Consider the following 21,859-nt stretch of genomic DNA (forward strand, 5'->3'; position numbering starts at 1 on the left):
TCCCTGCCCTCCCCCAGATCAAGCACTGGAAACTGATACGAAAGCAAGATCTTGGTATCTAAAGAGTTCATCTGCTTATTGCCTTCTTAAAGGTTATAATCCTCTGTTTTCGAAGCCACAATGGGTTGCTCTAGAGAAGATTACAATGTCACAAATCCTATCAGAGGATTATAAATCTGTCAGGTTGTGAGTAATTATGAAGGAAAAGCAAATCTTCAGAGGACACAAAAGTAACCTTCATAAAAGGAGATACGGTGTCACATAATAAAAGTCTACATGGAAAACCAATGTCAGGCTGTAGTGTTTTTGCAAAGCAAGAGCCTGGAAAATATTATAATAACATGAGTGTGACAGCACAGCATGGAGCCCAAGGGAAATGAAAAGCAGAAGAGAGAGGCTTCCAGCCAGTTTAGTCACAAGGCCAGTGAAATCCCACTCCCATCCTCTTTGGATGGCAGTAAAACAGCCAACTGATTTCACAGAACTCTGCTCCTACACACTTGGAATCTAACCAGAAACAAGGAGCCCAAACTGAAACATGATGAAGGCCCCATCTCCTAAATCACTGCAACCACAGAGAATTCAGCACTTCAGAGCATCAGAGAATTCATCTAAGAAGACAATGGGAAGCTTCAGTCACCATCTCTTGAATTTAACTGATACACAGAGATGCAGTTGTCTCTTTCCTCATTTGTAGCCTGTTGCACGGAGTTCAGAAGAGCTTACAGGCATAAGATTCTTATATATCTAAATAATTCCCATAAATTCAAACACAGAATGGCAGCAGTACATTCAGTAACAAAAAGACCCTTTTACACAAACATTCTGTGCACTTCCGTGGCTGCACTCAGCTGGCAGTGTAGCCCCACACCTCTTTGGCCATATTACCACTATCTTTCCTTCTTTTAGGCTTCAACTCCCCCTAAAATCATTATTCAAAGAAATATAATCTCTGACTTTCACATGGGTAAGGACCTGAAGGATGTAGATAGAAAATTAAAGGGGAGGAAGGGGGAGGATTTTTATTGTAAAATTAGTGCTGTCCTCATCTGCACTTCAGATACAAGTATCGAGAATGAGAAGTTCATCTGTTTTTGTTGTGCATAGATTGCATTGCCTTCATCTGATAGAAACACAGAATTCCACTGTTCTGGAAGGGAATTTTGCCATTTAAAAACAGGCAGAGGGCATTGCTCAAACAAGAGCACCCTGCACAACTCACTTACATGTCTCTGCAGTTTACCTTTCCTGCCAGAGGAAAGTCAGTTCCACCTAAGATATGCACCAAGGATTTTGTGACCTGGCTCCTTGACTTTCTTTCCCATGTCCAGATGACTGACATTGTCTCTGAACATGGGCTCATGAATCTCCCTACTGTAATGCTTCTCATAAAGACTGCATCCACAATAACCTTGTTCCTCAGTGCCTCAAACTAGATCAACAAGGTGCTAAGAGCTACTATGCCATCCTCTCTTGCCAATTTTCAACTTGAACCAATAAGAATTTTGGTGTCACTCAGCACTACGAACTCTGCTGATTCATAAACACTTGCAGCAGGAGATGTGCTTCACTTGCCTGTCCTCCATGGTGTCAGCACAGCCCATAACACCACTATGTCATAAGGACTGTAATACCTTTTTGGATCTGAAAGTGTAACTGAAGCTGTTCCTGTGTCCAGCATTCTTCTGTTGTGGGGAAAAAAGGTTCTCAGAAATCCACTGAGGATATCCATATGTGAAAGACCATGCAACTTCTACCATGGAAGACAGCAACAGACCAAAAGGTTAATCATGTAAACACACAGCACTAGACATCAGTGTGCCAAGAGACACTCACATTCAGCAGCACCATGGAGAATGAAGAGTACAGCATGTAGCATGGGACTAACTCCTACAACTGCTTGACAGGACAGGGGAAGGCACAAGACAGTATGTTTGATGACAGGCATTTACACTGTAGACTGTCACTTCCATTAGACAAACATTTTTTTGCTGGATGAAATGCCATCCCACTCATCTCAGATCCTTTTTGTGATGGTGATTAGACGGGTAGGTTGTCGTGTCACGAGAATGTTTTTGTGATAGGTGCAGAGAAAGAACAGACTGGATAGTGTGAATTGCTGTGAAAAATATGTATTGTCTCAGGGCTATCACTTTTATGGAAAATATTATGATTTACATGACTTGTACCTCACTGATGAGAAAACAAAAAAGGCTGCATATTGTAAGGGACAGACACTTACAGGGATGACTTCCAAAATCATTCTATACAGAATAACACAACTGTATGTATTACTGAGGGGAGAGGCTAATCTCAGAAGCTCCATTGCAAGGCTGCAAGTGTTGACAAATGGCAGCAGTAACAATTGTATCTTGGAAAGACTATCAAATGAAAAAAGACTGAAAGGAATGAAATTATTTACTTCAAAAAAGAGACAAATATTTGAAAGGGGGGGGGAAGCATATAAAATAATGAATAGTACAGAAGCTGGATTGGAAGCATCTGTTCTTGCTAAAATACAAAATCAGTTAAATTGCAAGGCTGAGAAATTAAGATTAGATAATAGGAATACGCTTCAGTTTAGTACTAGACTGTGGAAAACGCTGTTGCATAGTGCCATTAATTTAACAAGAGTTAAAATACTACTTTATGAGGAGAACAAGACTACACAGATTTACAACAGTTAATGGAAACAAAAGGGTTTAACAAGATTGCTGTTTTGGGACACAACCTGCATTGCTGTTTCTGGGCACCCAGAACCCCTAGAGTATGGGATAAGTGCACAATCTTGCATATAAAAATTTTGCATATAAATAACACTGAAGCTCTTGCACCCTCCTGTCCCACACCAAGTACTGCACAGACAGCAGCTACTAAACCGGATGGGACCACAAATATTACATATATGTCTCTATGGGCATGAAGAGTGCATTATCTAACAGGTGTGCAGCCTGATTTTGATATACCAGCTGTTCAAGAACATACCCTTGAACGCTCCTGCATTTAATGCTGCTTTTGAATAAGCATACTCTTTAAAAACACAACATTTAGTGGCAAATCTAAAGGTAGGAGCAAATAATCTAAACAAAAAGACAGTAACAAGGGCAATACAATATCTGCAAAGAAAGAAAAAACTCAAGTTACATACGTGTAGAAAACTTCACAAACACAAAACCTCAGGGAGGGTCAATTCAACTGCACTGGGACAACCTACAGAGAAGCAAGAGCAGGAATAAAGACCAAGGATTTGAGCTTCACCCCAACAGGAAGCTCAGTCCCATGAATGGAGAACAGTCTTATTATCCAAGAAGAAATTGATCTGAAAGGAATTAGTTTGCAGGCATAGTCAAGCTATTAAAAATCCCACAGCTTTCATAATATCTGGGGTTTTCCAGAAAGAGCACCTGCAGTTTCTGTTGGTGAGGCCTGTAAGGATGTGAGTATGGATTGGAAATGCTAGATTGGCTAGTTTTATAATTAAGTATTACACAATCAAGAACAAAGAGGCAAATATACATGTTGGTGGCAGTGAACAATTTTATACTGGTATTCTTTAAGCACGCAGATCTATCCTGTTATCATAGTTGTTAATTTCAATTTCAGTTCAGGGCATATTTTTTCCTCTTGAGTATCTGAAAATGCCCAGCTATTATTATATTATGCTCTGAATTTTCCCTTCCCCCCCCTTGACTTCCCAGTCTTCTTTTGTCTGTTTTGTTCTCATTTCTTTTGTATGTGTGTCTGCAGGTGGCTTTTATAGCAAAATCTCATTCTCCTTTCCTGCCCTTCCCCCATCATCTCCTGTTTTGCTACTGCATCACCTGTCTCATTTGTTCTTTTCCTTATGCCTGTAGCTGCTCATTTACTAATAGATTCCTTTCTGTGTCTATGGAGTTCTTTTCATTTTCCCTGTCTTCCAGCACCAACTCATTGACTTCATTGCTACAGAAAGGAATGAATCCCCAGGCCATTCTATGAGGCAGGTTTCACTCTCCCATGAGTGAAGAGAAGGAGAAGAGTGGCTGAGCTTAAGGGACATTTATGGAAGGTTGCTGGCTTCCATGAACAATGAACAAGCTTATTATTGCCTACAAGCATCCTTTCCTCTAACCCTGAGTATTTCTCATAACTCTGGCAGCTTCTTGACAAGAATAATCAAACTAGGTGAACAGCACAATATATTCCATTAACAATGCAGAAAACAAAACAAGTAAACACAAAGTTTTGGGGCTTTTGCCTTGTCTTACCACATTCATACATTTGACCTTGTTGTGTCAGGTGTTTCTACTTCGGATTCTTATTTGTATTTAATAACTGCTGAGATGCACATTCCTTGATTTCTGAATGAAGTGCATAAATTAGATGTGACACCACCTTAATTGGATAGAGTGCAGCATAACTACAGTAACCTATTTCATTACTGTTGTCACTGTGATGCACAATAAAGCAACTCCAAAATTCACATTCAATGTGAGATGGAAACACTCCCAAAAAAAGCATTTTCACTTGAAAAATGCAGTAAACTGTTAGCTGTGACATCTGGATATAACTTTTGATTGCACAGGTTGAGCTATAGAATCAAGATAATAAACCGATAACGTAATGATGAGTCTTCATCAGCTGCTGGGACTGTGATCAGAAGCGGATGCCTTAGCCATCTCCAAAGGCTCATTGTTGGTAGCTGGGATGTAAAACCCACTTTCTCTAGCTATAAACTGGTTTTGGTGCAGCTCCTTTCCAGTTCTTATTTTCCACTCCATTTGCCTCCCACAAGCTTTTCTATACCTAGACCTCTCTAGGGGTAACAGTCAAAAGCACTCTTCTACATCTGAAGACCTTTTTTGTTTTGTTTTTCCTTTTCCCTGTATGTCTCACTTGTCTGCCCAGCAGACATCTAACTTTTGTGTGGTGAATTCTAGCATGCTTTTACAAACTTTTGGGCTGGTAGTAAGAATACAGAAAACAACCCCCTAACACTATATCCAGAATGACTCCTCAAAGTCTTGGGAGGTTAGGAAGCAGCCTGGTGTTCTATTTCCTTGCTTCAGCAGAAAATAAGATAGGTTATGAATATTGCAGGTTTTTTTACAGTATCACTATTGCTAATCAGGTCTGACTAGTCATGCTAAAAGTTGCAGCATGAACAGATTTTTGACTTTTTGTGATGTTCATATTCTGTCTTTTAAAAATGAATATATAAATTGGCAGCGACACAGTGCAGCTGGTTGGTTGGTTATACCATGCTGGACAATGTACCAGTGTCAGGTTGCCAAAAGTAATGTATCAGCACAGCCACAGCTTTCAGGTTAAAGTCGTCTCCATTCAATGAAGCCAGCTCGTTGCAAATACCAATCACATAATTTCTGGTTTATAAGTATGAAGAATTTAACTTGTCACTAGAGGCCAGTGATAAAGCTGGTAGGGATTTTTCTGGTTAAAATTCCTTCCAGTTTAAACCGATCCCCTGTATCCCAAAGTATTTTGAATAATCCAACATTATTATTATCATCCGCTCCCCAAAATTTCAGAGAAAAAACTCGAAATCTCAAATTTCACATTGAGATCTTGCTGTAGACAAATGTCTTTATTTCCTGGGAGAATCCTTATTCAGTACTGCTGAGACTGAAGCAGTACTTACAGTTATAACTCAACTCTGCCGAGACCAATACCTTTCTTAGTTAACAACGTGGACGCTGCAGAGGCAAGTCCTCAAAACCTGCCGGTCGCTGGCGGCTGAGCCTAGGCTCCCCCCGGTGGTGAGACTCAGGCTCCCCATCACCCGGCCTGCTGCCCAATTTGCATTTCACTACTGCTACTGCCATTACCAACAGTTCTTTAATAGCATCCCCATACAGGTGAATTCACCCATCATCATTACATGAACTATGTGTGGAGAAAACGACCTAAACATCCCATTTGCTCATTTATATCTAGAAACCCAAAGATAACGAATCAGAACACACACAGTTCAGTGAGCTTGCAAATGGATGCAACATTCACCAGTTACTGCCAGTTCAGACTAATTTAGTACGATTCAGATTTAGATAGATGCATATATCCATCTGAGATTTTCCTTTTCAGCCCTAAAAACCCATTCCAGTGGGAGTATCTTTAAAAATAGGAATATTGCTTCAATATAGTTCAATGCACTTTGCCAGGGTTTGGCCTTTTGCTTAATTTACTTTGTGCAAATGGCCAACTGAGTGAGTAATTTGAACTGTGTCTTCTAGGTGATGACTTAATCTTGTGTAATCATCTGGGTATGAGTGAGGGGCACTGTGCAGTCACTGGCAGCTCATGTTGACCTTCTCATCTATTGCTACCCCCAAGTCCTTCTCCTCAGGCCTGCTCTCTAGCCATTCTCCGCCCCAGCCTGCGGTTGCACCAACCCAGATGCAGGACCTTGCACTTGGGCTTGCTGCACTTAATGAAGTTGCCACTAGCCCACCACTCCAGCCTGTCAAGGTCCTTCTGGATGGCATCCCTTCCCTCTAGGGTGTCAACTACTGATGCAAAGAAGTAATTGGGAATCTCAGCCTTCTCAATATCCTGCATAGCTAGGTCTCCTGTTTCTTTCAGGAGATGGCCTACGTTTTCTTTACCCCATTTCTGGGGTAACTTCATTTTTTCACTACATTTAAAGACATCACTGAGTAAAAATGACACGTCTAAGCATGAAACAGAGGTAGAAAATGGTCCCAGTTAGTACATCTTATTTACACTGGTTTTGCAAGTCTCCTCAGTTGCAAGTCACTTTGGCAGTGAGTGTAGAAATACTGGTGCTCACAATACTTTTATCACAGGGAAATCATGATGTTTTGACTGAATAATAAGAATTGCCATGGGGGAACTTCAAGGCAGTAGCATCTATGAAGTGCTGATATATACACCTACTCAACAGTATTAGTCAATGTAGTGGTAAAAGTTTGATACCTTCCTTATATTAGGTCCCACCCATGCTATTATCTTCAGAGCTGCCCTGATAACAAAACACAGCTGCACTAGCATTTGTACAAATGCTGTGCAAATAAGCAAGCTGGTTCTGGTATCAAAAGCAGTGTAACTGCATATATACAGCAGCCTGCCTGAAGCTATTTAAATTAGCGTGGCTATTTAACTGCACAGACAGAGTGAAACTACTGCCCTTTATTTAAGTTACCTTGGAAAAAACATCAAGTTTTGATTGGTATCCTAACGCTGCAGCAAACTCATTCTTTATGTTGGTGTACCATTGTTTTGAAAAACTATTTTTTTAATTCAAAGATCTTTTTTATCCAGAAGTTAGCATGTACTATCACAATCATTAGTCAGCTTTTAATCATTCAGTTAAGTGTAACAGTTTTGCTGTACTCAAACTCCTACTTCATAGTAAACAGTGCTTTGTTGCATTAAGCCTCATGACATATCATGTCTAATCTGTACTTGGTAATGATGTTAAAACCTTAAGACTGATTTTTTTTTTCTTTTTTTCTCTCAATGCTTGTCTGTTTTCTTTAACACAGATCCACCACAGATGAATAATATCATGCCAACATCTCCCCTCCTTCCTCAGATGGCACATCAACACTCATATCCCAGCCTGGGACAGATCACAAACCCGTATGAGCAACAGCCCCCAGGCAAAGAGCTGAACAAGTACGCCTCTCTGAAGGCGGTCGGTAAGTAGGCAACACCATGCACGTCATCTTTAGATCAGCTTGTTGCATTCGCTGTTCTCAGCTGATGTTCTGCTTCAAAGAGAAAAACAGTCTTGCTGATCTGGACTACTCCACGATAGAATTTCATACTGAGTATCACGTTAGTGGAAACGTATTAAAAATTAATAGGGGGGACTACAATTAGTGATAGAAGAATTACGTTTAAGAACTGGTGATCATATGCTTGTGTCTATATATGCATACAAAACCACCCCATACCTACCTGTACACCAGAGAGTTTTCCAGAGAGTTTCACCTGCTATAGTGTTCAGCCCTAGTTCATTGTGACATGAACAAGCCTGCCTATGCATTTCAGTATGTTTTTTCCATACCTGTCTGCACAAATGAGAGAAAAACATTAGATACGTTGCAAATTTCAAGCATATAATTTAGACACCTGCTAAATACTCCCAAAAAGAGAAAATGCCTGTATGCTTCTGAAATAAGAGCCTTCACATTTTCTGCAGGATGCTCATTAGTAGCTCACTGGAGGAACATTCTGTGGCCTTATGATTTCCAACCATTCGTGCATCATTAAAACTCCAATAAAGAACCCAGTGGTGGCTATTTTCTGTGACTGATTAATGTCACATACTATTATTTTAAGCAAGTGGGGAATGTCCTCAAAGCAACAGTTAGGGGAAGGAAAAATTACAAAAGTGGGTAAAGATTTCAACATAATTTTTTTATTGGCAGAGTAAGTTGATAATATTTTGAGTGCACACTGCGTGAAGACAGAAAGCCTTTATCACCTTAAATTTCAGGCCCTTTCTAGATAATAATAAATCAAGAACTGAGGGGAGGTCTATTCATAAGGAGCTTCTCACTAACTTGCTCAGCTTACTCATATGGATCTGAACATCAACTGCCCAATGAACTTAGAGCAATATGACACCGTCTATTACCAGACAGAGCTATCTGGCTCAGAAAAACAGCAGAACAGCTGAGTACATTCTGACTTACGAATATAGTATTCAACATGCCAGAAAGTATTTTCACCACAAACTGAAATTCCTTTACCCAAACTTCAGGACAGCAGACCTCTAACAAAATGTCCCAACTCAAATAGTTTAGCTTTGCTTTAGCTTGCCATGTTTGTTTCTCACAAGTGGCATTTTAAAAAAAATGTTTATAAAAGACAAGGTTTAATAGCTTTCTTTGAATACAGAAAGAGTAGCTTTACAATTCCTTGTTCCAAAGGTGATAATGTGTAATGATGTGGTGATATTCTGATTTATGCACTGATACCAGGCTTCTTTTTCAGATGTCAATTTAGGTCAAGTCAATCATTAAAGATAAAAAGTACTTAAGCATAATAAAATGATAGATGAAACACTCAAAAGAAACTTTTCTCCTCTCCCCAAGAACCACTATTTAAGAAGGATTACTAAATTAGAACTTAGAGATTTCTTGAGTGTCTGAGTACAAGTTTTAAAGCAGCTAGATTATAACCATACAGTTAAATCAACCTTGAAAGATTGTGCACTTCAGCTCCAGAAGTTGTATAATGCCTCTCAGAGTTTTAAACTAAATGAAACATAACTTTCAGGGACACATTCCTCCAGGAGGATTGTACCATCTTCCCGTGCCTTTCCCCTATCTTTCCTATCCCCTCTCTCTTTTTTTCCCCTGTAGACCTACTGGTCTTAGACCACATTAGCCAAGTTTTAGATTTAGGTAAATTTTAACAAGTACAAAAGTGCTGCATTGTTATTCAAACTTCTCAGCAGAAAACAACAGTGATTCTGAAACTGTTATACATTCACACCTTTTGTCTGGTCTCACAGAGCAACAGTTAAATACACTCAGTTTTTAAACCACTTTCAGACTCTCAAGGCCATGATTCCTCCCAAGAGGCACCTCTAGAGTACATCCCAGGATCACAAAGCAGTTCTTCCATTATGCCAGCCAGGCCTGGGTTTGTGACCACAGTGACATCAAACTAGCCACACTCCACATTGCAGAGGTCATATTAAGTTTATGAGAGCTCTGAGAGGAAATAGCAGCCAGCCTATACCAGTGCCCACTAAAACAAATTTAACCTGACAACATCTTTTGAACAAACAGACATAGACTGAGTTCTCCCTGGTCTGATATTCATGTCACAGAGAGACGGCATTTTTCATATGCTAACATTCAGAGTCACATTTACTGATCTCCTTAGCAGGTAATGAGTGTGTGTAGTCCCTTACCCTTTACTGATAGTGGCTTGAAGGTGGATTCATTTCCCACAACAGAAGTTTAGTCAGCGATGCATGTGCTCTGTATTTCTCCATGCATCTGAGGCAAATCACGCTCATTTAAGTGCCTCTTACTCTGGGTGATCCTATTGTTTGGGTGTAGTCCACTGTGATTAATCCTGTTCTTTAATGGGGGTGGAGGAAGAAACATTCCTATTGCTTTGTAGCAACTGCAGATGTAGTACATCAGTATCACTCATCATATTGCAGCAATAAGTATTAAAAAGTTTAGGTAACTGAGAATGTGATGCTTTACCAGAGGCACTATTAATTTCCACACAGCTGCTTTCTTCTGAACTACAGATGTCCTAAAAATTTGGCTAATTTTAGAAGTGAGCTACTCATTCCTCAGTGACTGACTGCTGTGAAAATTCAGTTCATGGAAAAGCAGCAAGTCACAGTAATCTCTGTTCCAGATCATGTTCACGACCTGCATTAAATTCAGTACCTAAGACTCAAGCACTTGTGAAAAAAGAGACAACAGGGCCATTGCAATTAATTTGCATTATGTTACTGACTGAGAATGGCCAATACCTTTGTAGTGAGGCCAAGCTAATCCTTACAAAACTATTTTAAAGCTACATCCTAAACTCCAAATCATATAGCTTGGCATGGTGCAATTTGAAATTGGTCTGTTTGTGCATGTATGCAATACAATGTGTGCACTGCAGAGTGTCTGATGCAGTGCAACAGGGGAGAAAGGCCAATGTGGATATATTTTATTTTAAAAACAAAATATTTTTATGTGAATCAGTTCAAACTGCACAGCCAGACCCTTACTCATCCAATGGAAGAGGATGTTTTCCTCAGCTCTTGTTAGGAATTTCTTTATTTGTTGCAGCCTCCAGAATACCTTTAGTATTGACCAGCAGCTACTGACCGAACTCACCTTTTTCTCTGACTGTCTGCTTGTATTTTCATCTCTGAATAATGCAAGGACATTCTGTGCCTATTTTATATCCTCAGATGAGTGCTTGGAGTACAACAAGGTAATAATGACTTGAGATTTCTTCAGTTTTTTCCTCACTGCACCAGAATTTTACTCTACCTTAACACATACACCACCAGGGAAAAATCTGCAGAAGACCCCTTGGAAATGAGACAGAGCAACACAAGCTTCCTGAAAGAACAGATAAGCAATCCATCTCCTGATAGGTGCACTCTGTCCATTTGTTATTTGCCCATTTTTGAGCCAGATAATATATTTTCAACAGTGCTAAATCTGTCCCACCAAGGATTGTGGGACTGTGTCTGAGGAAAAAGGGTTAACAAGCTCTAGGACCAGTCCCATCAAAAGTGGTCACTGAATGTTGTGTGGCAATAAAAACTCTGTGTTTAGATATTTCAATTTTTTGTCACCTGAGATGACATTATCCTGGTTTCCTTAGATGCTTTCACAGTATTTGATTATTTATGTGAAAAGTGCAGAAAGAGGTTTTTCTGCATAAATTAATCTTATTTCCAGTTCATCAACCATATTTTTACTCCATGCTTAAATGATAATTGCTCATTTCAGCAATCCTGACATGCCTAAAGCTACAAGTAGATGGAGAACTTGTGTCTGAATACCTTCATGAAATTCATGTCCCAGGACATACGAATTTTTATACACACCTTTTGGATACTCATACGGAAAGCATGAACAATCCAACTTCAAATTCCACTCTGCTAAGCTATAAGGGTTGGAGTCTATCTTGTTGCTTAATAAGAGTTTCCTAGAGCTCAAATTTGCCTCACTGTCCTTAGGTATTAGCTATATTTATTCAGTCACTCACATTGTTCTACAAGCCTGGCTCAGTGACAGTTCATTTTCTTTCCTGAGTTTCAGGGAGGGCAGAGTGACTAACATTCTCTAGCACTTCTTGAAAAAATTTACAAATACCCCAAATCCAACTTTCAAAAGCCCTGCAGGACTGGAGAAAGACCACTCATCTGCTGGAGAGATGCACAGACATACATGTAAAAACTGTTAAAAGAAGTATTTCTACAGTTCAACAGGGCTTCATATTTCTTTCATAAATTTTCTTCTTCCCCTCTTTCTCACACACATACACACCCTTCGAGGAACTGACTGGGCATGACTTCAGACAAGATAACTCAGTTAGAAGTTTTGCCAAAAAAATATAAAATACAATGGACAGAATTCTTCCCTGACACTAAGACCCAGAAAGCCTTCAGTGATGCTGGGAGTTGTAGTCTCCCATAGGATTAAATCAGATCTAATTGATTTGATATAGCAAAGCTAGGAGGAGGATATAAATGGCAGCAGACTCATCATCACATCTCTAAGTCTACAGCTCCCAGCAGTTTCTGAAGCGTCACAGTTCCTTGATCCCAAAGGAAACATTATACAGTGCTCCAGCTCTGCTTGCGGCTGCAAAACTCCAAAGTGAGATGCTGCAAATATGACACTCAGAGAATAAATATCTCCTGTCTAGGTCATTCTTACTATGTAGAAAATATTGTGGCTGCAAGTGTGCCAAACCACAACGCAGTACCTCCCTCAAAAAGCTGAAGACTGTGAGAGAACTATCCAGTTTGTTTGGTCTTTATATCTACACAGATGGAAGGATCCAGGGGGGAAGATCACCATAAGGTTAACTCAAAGGTGTATTTTTGGACCATCCTCCTGTCTGATGTGAAATTCGGTGGTGCCTTCTCCTAAGCTTCAGATCTTCAGCTTCCATATAAATTACTGTATCTCTGTGCTTATACAAGATCTGGTTTACGAGAATCAAAATGACTTCACAGCTGCCCCCCAGGAATCTGATACCCGTTCTCACCTGAAGAGGAGATTCTGTACCATTCCCTAGAGTTCATTGTGCCCTGCCTCAGGGGCCTCCGTACAAAGACTGTGAGGGCTGGATTGAGATACTGTAAAACTGTAATTGTAAAAATGGAAGCACAAACCAGTAGAAAAGTCCTGCCCATGCATCCACAGAGGTTGATACAGTCAACTTTCAGAAAAAGTAGAACTACAGAATGATTGGACGCAACACATTTGTGTTACTTTCCTATACCAATTACACTGTTACACTGGCAGGTAAATACCCATATTTATTTGGAAGGCTTATAAAGGAATTGTGCTTTTTTTCAAGGAGTAAAGGAATTTTCAGCTACTATTTCCATAAGCAGTTGCATAAAAATGGATTTTAAAAATGTGGGACATGGGAGTAGCTCCCTGGATTTAACACTGAGAAAACAGACAGTGAAGTACAGATTAATGCATTACTTGTCATATCCAGAGGGTGATTCAGTTAATGATTTTATATATCTTGAGGTATGTTCAGTGTATGGATAATGCTAGACTAGGCAATCTGCCCAGTTCAACACTGAACTACAGATCTGTCTCAAGGATGTATGACATAAAAGCCTGATGTCTTTTTATTATTATTATTTACTTAGTATAGTGTGTCTGGAGAATTTTAAGCTTTCAAGTGTTCATTCGTTAAGGAAGTCTTTCATACTTTAATCCTTGCTTCCCCTCCAGGCACAGGAGAAAAGCCAAGAGGCACTTAGTAGTAAGCCTCACTTTACCAAGCCCCTGCCAGCACTGCTCCCTCAGCCTTCCCATTTCCCAAATAGACGGAGTACCAGTGTCATCTCTTCCACTTATGTCTTCTGAGAGCCCTCAAACTTCCCATCCTGCCGAGTATGTCCTGACAGTCAAGACCTTTTATTGCTTCCACTAAATAATTTGTTTTCTCTGTTATTTACCAATTGACTTCTGACACCAGCAGGCACTCGGCCACAGGTAAATAAAAAATACCTGGGGAGTATTGAATAAAATATTTTCTGATTTTATCATCCAGCACACTCATTTCTTCTTCCAGTGAGGTAGCCATGTTTTAATTATAAATACATTGTTTGTGCAAAGCCTCAGTATCTTGAGCAAAATCACCTGCATAGCTGACATTCTTTTAGAGCCTTATAAAGAAACAAAATCTACAGGATTATATTCTTTCTGAGGATGGGGAATTCTGCTCTAAGTAATCAGACATCCAAGCAGCCACTGCCCATGCCAAACTTCAGCAAATAACCACATCTGTGAAAAGGCAACTCTTTGGGGATACATTGGTCTTAGCAGAAGCAACATCAAGGCTGCTGGGAGGAAACTGCAAATAGGCCTTTTACAAGGAGCAGTTTTAATACCAAAGTAAGTTTAACATTTCCATCTATGTTGTCTCATTTTTAAGACTTTAGCAACACACTGAACTCATGAAAGAAAAGAAATCTGACCTTCAGGTCCACTTAGTTTAGGTTTATCTCAGGATTTTTCATTTTCTGAAATGGATTCACACCTAGTGAATATGTTTTGTCTGAATTTGGTCCACTACCTGGTTTTATGGGGGATAAGAACATTCATAAGTATCTATTAAATTCTTAACCTATAGGAAATTTAAATCTGTGAATCCTTAATTCTTGCTCTTCAAATACATATATTCTTTCCACCCAAGTACCCTACAGTGGATTCCTCTACAATGGAGAAGCAGACACTTTTTCTTGCTACAAGTGTTTTTCAGAACAGTGAAAATTTAACTGTCACCAAGAAAGTCATAAAAGTTCAGATTATAAATGCCACTCCACAATCCATCTGTAAACATACATCATAGAGAACTCAAACCCTTCCACTAAAAACTGGAAGGCTGGTTCTCTGGAAATCTGCTTCCATGTGGGCAACAGAGCTTTGAACTATTTCATTGCATTTATAATGTGTGTGGCATGGCAATTTTAAGCAGCTACAAGGATTACTTTGCAATTCAAGTTACTTAAGTAAACAAATATACCTGGGGTTTTTTTCCCCTAAACAACTAAAAAACTCAAACCACAGAAGCTTTAATATTCTTCAGCTTTGTACATGGAAATATATGAACAGCAGTAGTGAGATGTTCTTGAGAACTACCCATGAATAACAATGAAGACTAGTAAGACAACTGATAGGAATGAATCCTTATTAACAATATAATATAAATAGCAGCAGTTATCTGCCTGCTATTTTGGCTTTTTCTGTTCTAAAGACTGTAAATGTGTTTAAGAGAAATTATACAGATAAAAGCCACTGAGATCACTGCTGTACTCCTACACATTCATACCATAATAACAAAGGGCTTGAGGCATGGAGGGGTGAAGAAGAATGACATCATTTGTAATGCACACAGATAATTCTTCCAGAAGTCCTTCTCCTTACAGCTTATTTGAAGAAATATAAGAGGAAAAGAGAAGCTGGGAAAGAAAAAAAAAATCTTATAGGTAGTAGCCATGATGCTACAGCATCAAAAAATATTCACAAAAATACGAGTCTGTCTCATCCAAAGATAATATTAAGTATACTAGGTATTTTTCATAGTGGCAAAGTTTGCAAAGCTTTCTGGTCATGGAAAGTGATCCTGTAAAAGGTTCACCTTTCCTTACCAGGAGCCTGCCACAGCAGGGAAGATCTGTAGCTCAGTGCTGTTGGTTCTCATTTTCACAAGTGATGGTTATGATTACAATTCCTGAAAAAAAAAAGGTAGAGGTGGCAGCTGAACACTCCAGTATGGCAGAAGCCTTGTATGTGTGAGTGCAAGATTAAATATTCATTGCAATGAGCCTCATTACTGATTCTACCCTGAATGTCAGTCACAAACGCTTTTGCTTTCTGTGAAGGCTACTCAGAGGGTTCTGTTCAGAGCAGGCATTAGTTCTGCTTTGCCTTTGGGTTTGCCCAATCAGTGTGAAAAACTTATGAAACAGATTTTCTTCTGGCAATGCAAGTCTGGGAATTGCCAGGGAACAGAATTCCTTTTCAGTTTGCCACACATCTCTGGTTTGGAAGCCTCTGACAATTATTCACAAAACTTTAATACTACAAATACCATGCAGTCTAATAAGAGGAAAACAGGAAAAGAAGGAAAAAAGGAAGAAAAAAACAGAACTGAATGTGTGCAAGTACAGCTATGGAATTGCTTTCAAATTCATTTTCTCTTGCCTAATAACTCTCTCTTGAAAAGGATTCCTTCTGGCAAAAAGAATAGGAAAAGATAACTTTCTAATAGAAACAACTTACACCACAGCTAATTTTTGAGAAAAAAAAATATTACTTTGATAGGGAATGATTGCTAAAAATTCTTTAAAATTATAGCAGTTAAGAAATGGTTCAAACAAAAATAAATCCTGCAAAATTAGTTATTACATCACTGGGACTTCTTTTTTTTTTCTCATTTAAACAGTACAATTCAAAAAGCCTTCAGGGCCTCACTCTGTATTCAGAAATACTGGTGCAAATTTAGTATGATGCCAGCTGAAAGACAGAAAAACCCAGGTTTATTTCAGCACTAAGCTCATACCTTAATTACGTATTTGGAGACCTGAACTGGGTCTTTCTTGCCAACAGTGATGTGTGAAAAAAATTAAATTAGGTTCATGCTAAGAGCAGTTATTACAAATAAATGTGGTCAGGAATATAATAGCTTTTTCAGTCAACACTGAACAAGATAAATTGACACATTAAGGAAAAAACAAACACATTTTTAGATGCTGAATCACACTGCAGAACACTGATTTTTTTTCCAATGTGACCCACATACCACTTGGTGTGCAGCATGCCAGGACAGTCCACCTGGTTTGTGGTCCACTCAAGGCACATTGCTGTGTGCACAAGGCCTGAACTGCTCTGACTGCACCAGTAAGGTCTGTTATTGCACATGACTGCACACTTTTTCTGCAGATGTACAATGAATTAGTGTCCCTGGAATAGTTTGGAAGCCCTGCCCTTAAAGAAACTGAAGGTCCTCAGTGACCAAACAGGTTACAAACAATTTCATATTATTGTTAATGTATGAAAGAACTGCTGCAAACTTTTGACACAATCAGATTTGTCCTAACTGATTTGCTTGAGAAGCATTAAAAACTATCCAGTGAAAAAGCAAGCAAGATTACTGAAGGAAAAAATGGAAGAAGCCTTTTAAGCAAATCTCCTGTGTTAACCTCTTTGGCTTTGGACAGCGTTTTTAGAAAGCAAGCCAAACCCTCATTTCCTATAATCAGTTTATGCTGCAGTCATGCTTTATTCAGAAGTTAAGCATGACAGAATGACTTCTTAGATAGTTCTATTTCAAAAGGCAAGTTTTCTTACCATGAATAAGGTTTCCAGCAGAACTGAAACTGATAAATATGTCTAAATGAGATAAACCAAAAGAAATATTTTACAGTACAACTCTTCATGTTTATTTGCCATTGTAGATGACATGAAAGGACATGAGCTTAGAGGCCTTTAGGAAAAAAAAAAGATGAAAAAATAGATTTACAGTTACAGGACAGCCACTGGCTGCGTTTTCAGAGAAAAGAGATTTAAATACATAATTTTTAGAGTTATACAATTTCATCCATTGGTTCAATAACAGAACTATCAATCTTATTTCCTTCTCAAGTTTATCATTCATTACACGATACTGAACTAGCAATTTAACATCCTGATGCTTGAATTTAAAACATTAAATCACTTGAGGATATAACAAAGTAGTGTTATCTTTGCCTATCTACATGGAACAGATTTCAGGTCTGAAAACATTTACAATAACATGATGTGGCCACCATTTGTTTCCAGGTTGACAGAACCTATTTGTTCTGGTAAATCGGAAAAGCTCCATTTATCTTACACTGGTTAGAGACAAGAATTCTGCATATCATTGGTCTCTACAATGTGTTTGTGGCTGGAGCTGGAGTATTTTGATCAAAACCAAATCACGATATCGCTGCAGCACTTTGCAAAGTTGCATAATAAATTTTGCAATTGGATACTATGTAAATCAATGCAGTCAAGCATACAAAGCCCAACTGGAATAGCTCTTTTACATGTCCAAAGAGAAACCTGCCTCAACTTACAGTAAATAAAATATAAAAAGATAAAATTGATTTTGCAGGGCTGTGCTTTCTTGCATGCTGTCAGTAGAGGGGTGCTTCTGCTCACAGACATGAGGCTACTCTCATGTTCCAGGGAACTATTATACATGAGGTACCACAAATCATGTCTGGTGCCACAGGAGTTAATCAAGTTGCATCTCAACATTCCCAGCCAAGCAGCATCCTTCACTGCGTGTGGTGGATAAAGAGAACATTGCTGAGACTGGAGGCTCTACTTACCAAGTCTAATTATTCTCCTATTTTAAACCGTTCCTAATGCATTTTGAAACCCAGAAATATTCTGGCCCCTTCAGCCTTTAAGAAACTGTCATGAAAATAATTGATAGAAGAGAATAAATGTTTGGGCCTACGTATTTATGTTTCATCATGTCTCAGTATCATGAAAGTATAATTTTATTTCACTGGGAAAACAAAATGCAGTCTAGTCTGATGACTGAAGGTGGACAAGCTACTTTCAGACTATGTCGACAGAAGAAAAGGTTGATATCAAATGTCTCTTCAAGCTTGGTCTCTCTCCATATCACTGTAAGAAATTGGTAAATAGATGGTAAACTGGCAAAGGGGACAGGAGAGGAACAACACAGAGCCACAAAACGTAGGTTCTAACAAAAACATGAAAGTAATTCCTGGGTGTTTCTATACATTGTGCATTTTTCTTTACTGATATCAGTAACCGGGAATAAAAATAAGAAGAAAGAATCCACAGACTTATTTTTCAGAATGTTTTAAATAAAGGCAAACTAGTGTTAGAACTTTTTGGGGAAAATAGCAAATATTTAGGACAGAAACCAATGCATTGTAGCCCATATGCTGAATGCTGTGTTCTCAGAGCTCAATACAAGAACAGAAAAAGAGGGATGCAAAAATTATCTTAAATGGCCTTTGCTCTTTCTTAGAATGTGGTATGGCTTAAAACTGCCCCACCTTATACCCAGACACTCCAGTGACCATGAGACAAGAGTTGCTACTGACCAACTACGAAGAAGCTACCTTCTTTCCTCTTGGCCACATAAGATCTATCATTTAATTCTACCTGCTGGCATTACATGAACAGAATAATTCCTACCTGCTACATCTAGCTGTACTGTTTTCCAACAGACTTCATGTTATGCAAAATAAATTCTTCTATGCTCCATGATGCCTAGTGAACCCCTTCATTCAAAAGACTGGTCATTAGTTATTTGTTACTGGACAGAACACACTTTTCAGTGAATTTCTATGATCCAATTCATACCCAGGGAGAGCTAATCTGAAGTTAGTCCACATTAGTTTTTTTCTCCTCAAGTAAAAAGCCTGTGCTAATGTAGAAATTATACTTTGATTTTCAGATTAACTTTTACAAAACTTCTCACCCAGAGTTGACATATCTTAGAAGCCTTTGAACATATAGAAAAGAAAATCATTGATCAACCACACAGTCAGCCATGATCAACAGCAACACCAAAGGTAGCATCCTATTATTTCCTTGAGCAAAATTCTTGTGTTGCCTTTGAGTCAGGATTAATTACCCATTTTTCTTAAGTTTTCCCTTCCATTACTTAAGACAGGGAAACACAATCTCATAGCTTCAGGTAATTAAGTCACTAACATCTCAGAAGCAAAGCCTTGTTAAAAACTGTTAAATATTACATAGGAATAGCTTTACTGTTACACAGAAAACTGCAAATAGGCAGTTAGGGTATTTTAGCTGTTACCTGGTGTGTCATTGTAGCCATTTCATTGCTATCTTGTTTCCCAGCACTTTCCATTGGCTTGCTTTCTCTATTTCTAGCCCTAGATTTGAAATGTGGTCTCTTTGTGGCTACAATAAAGCTCTGCTTCACAAAGTAGTTCTTAAAAGTATGCTCAGATAACAAACAATTCTGTGAAACATCTACTAAGAAAGAGGGTTCCCTATATATTTATCTCTGATTGTGAATGCAAGCTCTCACTGAAGCGCTTTTTTTTTTTAAGTATCTTTATAGCTTTTATAAGGGCTCACTCCTTTGTGGATTCTCCTCTTTCATCTCAGAGGTTTCTTCCCACTCCTAGGTGCATACTTTCACAAAAGCTGTAGGATGCAATTGTCTTTAAGGAATTCTATGCTTCTCCCATTTCTCCCATTTCTGTTAGAAGTGGTGCAAGAATTCAGAGCCATTTTATGGACCCACAAAGACAAGAGAATTGCCAGTGAAGAACACAATAAAAAAATACTGCTTCAGAATTGCTCAAGATCTAATTTAGCCGTACTTTCTATATAGAATTGCTCATACCTGCAATATTTTACATTATACAATGCTAATGCATGTTCTCACGACTCTATGCCGAAAGTGGTTACACAGCCACCCTGAAGAATGTCTAATTTAGGGAGAAGAACAACATGACATAGCTTTAGTGCCACCTCTCAGCACAGATAACATACAGTCAGCACTCTTGAGAAATCCTGGCCCTATTACAGCCCCAAGGAGTTTTGCCATTAGTTTTCAAAAACAGGTTTTCATCCATTATATCTTTTTATTATATATATAACTTTGTTATATTATTATAGGCTATATTATACAGTCTGTAAGTGATTCATTGGTTTTTATGCTTTTGTTTTATACCTGTGGGTTATGAAGAAATATGTGAAACTTCCAAGTTTGGTCACAGCCAGTCATCAATCAGCGGAAGAACAAAGCTTGTCTCTGTTAGTGACAGATTTAGGCAGAATTAGGAAATCTGAATCAAAACATATCAACAAAGGCCCATTTGTGGCCACCTCATCTGAAAGAGCCTAAACTCACTGAAATTTTCCCAGACATTCCCATGAGCTTGCTATCCCAAGCAGCTTGGTAGCAATCTCTTTACAAAATTAATATTCAAGGAATACGGCAAGGGTCCCTATCTGAGACATTTGACACTAATACTGCTGGCAAAGTCAAGATCAAAATAAAGCAGACAGTTGTAGTCACTTTAAGGTATCATTGGATTCAGGTAAGAGAGAGGAGTGGAGTGATCCACCTTGTAGATGGAAGACTTATGATTGTACAACTGCTCCAACTGAGTGGGATTTAAATGCACATTCCCTACCCAGCAAGGTGCATCCCAACTTCTGCTAGGATGGTCCCCACCCAGATACACATCCTGATGAAATTGTGCTGTGGAGCATTAGAAAATGTATTAATCGAGAAAGATAAGGGAAGTGAAAGAATCTCCTTAGCTTAATAGTTAAGGCACTCATCAGGGAAGGAGGAGTCCTGCTTTTGATCCTTACACTGTTTCTGTATTTTTTCAGTTATTCATTTCATGCACAGCAGGAACAAAAGCCCAAGTTCTCCCCCCTCCCAGAGACACACTTTAGGTTGGAAAAAAACTGTATTTCAACATCTTTTCCAGATGAACAGCTACAACAGTAACTACATTTGTGGGTGCATTACCTTAAAGGAGTAAAAACCTTATAAGAATATTGAAACTGAGAACACTTGTATAATTAGCTGCCAAGACTGGAGGGAGGGAACAGGAAGAACAACACTATGAATTAAAGCCCTTCTTTGACTGTTGTTCATTTGGCAATTTTGCAATTCTAATTCTTTACTCCTTTTGCAAACATGACAGTGATATCTTTAAATCCTATTTTACTGATTTATATACAGAAGCTAATGGAAAATGCACCTCTATAGCACCTTTCATCTGCAAATTCAGTATACTCTACAAATAGCAATTAATCTTCATAACACTTAACTACCTCCTCCAATGTGTTAACAGATCATTTTACAACTGGTGAAACCAAGGCAGAGGAAAGTTGAGTCATGTACTCAAGGTCACATAATAAATCCACCCTGTAACTCCAAAATGACTTTTTGCAAGTTTAAAGTCCACAAAATATTTATAGAGGCTGGTTAAGAAGAAAAATTAACTTCCTGAGGTTTACAGTTGATTTTTAAAGTACTTGGCATTAGGATACTAGAAATAAGCTTTTCTTGATAAACTATTTGTTACAAAACCATGCTCAGCATTATTATTCTGAATCTTTTCTGCTTTGAAAATCAGAAGTAAAGAAAC

The 21,859-nt window shown here is 38.6% G+C and overlaps 1 protein-coding gene across 1 annotated transcript in view; it reads left to right on the top strand.

Annotated features, from left to right (window-relative positions):
* SHISA9 (shisa family member 9) overlaps positions 1-21,859 on the top strand; it is a 170,032-nt gene that overhangs the window by 141,984 nt on the left and 6,189 nt on the right. Inside the window, exon 3 of the mRNA XM_051632615.1 lies at positions 7,503-7,658. Within this exon, the coding sequence (XP_051488575.1) occupies positions 7,503-7,658 (156 nt within the window). The remainder of the gene's footprint in view (positions 1-7,502; positions 7,659-21,859) is intronic.

Source organism: Apus apus, chromosome 14 (genome assembly GCF_020740795.1).
Source record: "Apus apus isolate bApuApu2 chromosome 14, bApuApu2.pri.cur, whole genome shotgun sequence".
In the NCBI taxonomy this organism is placed as follows: domain Eukaryota; kingdom Metazoa; phylum Chordata; class Aves; order Apodiformes; family Apodidae; genus Apus; species Apus apus.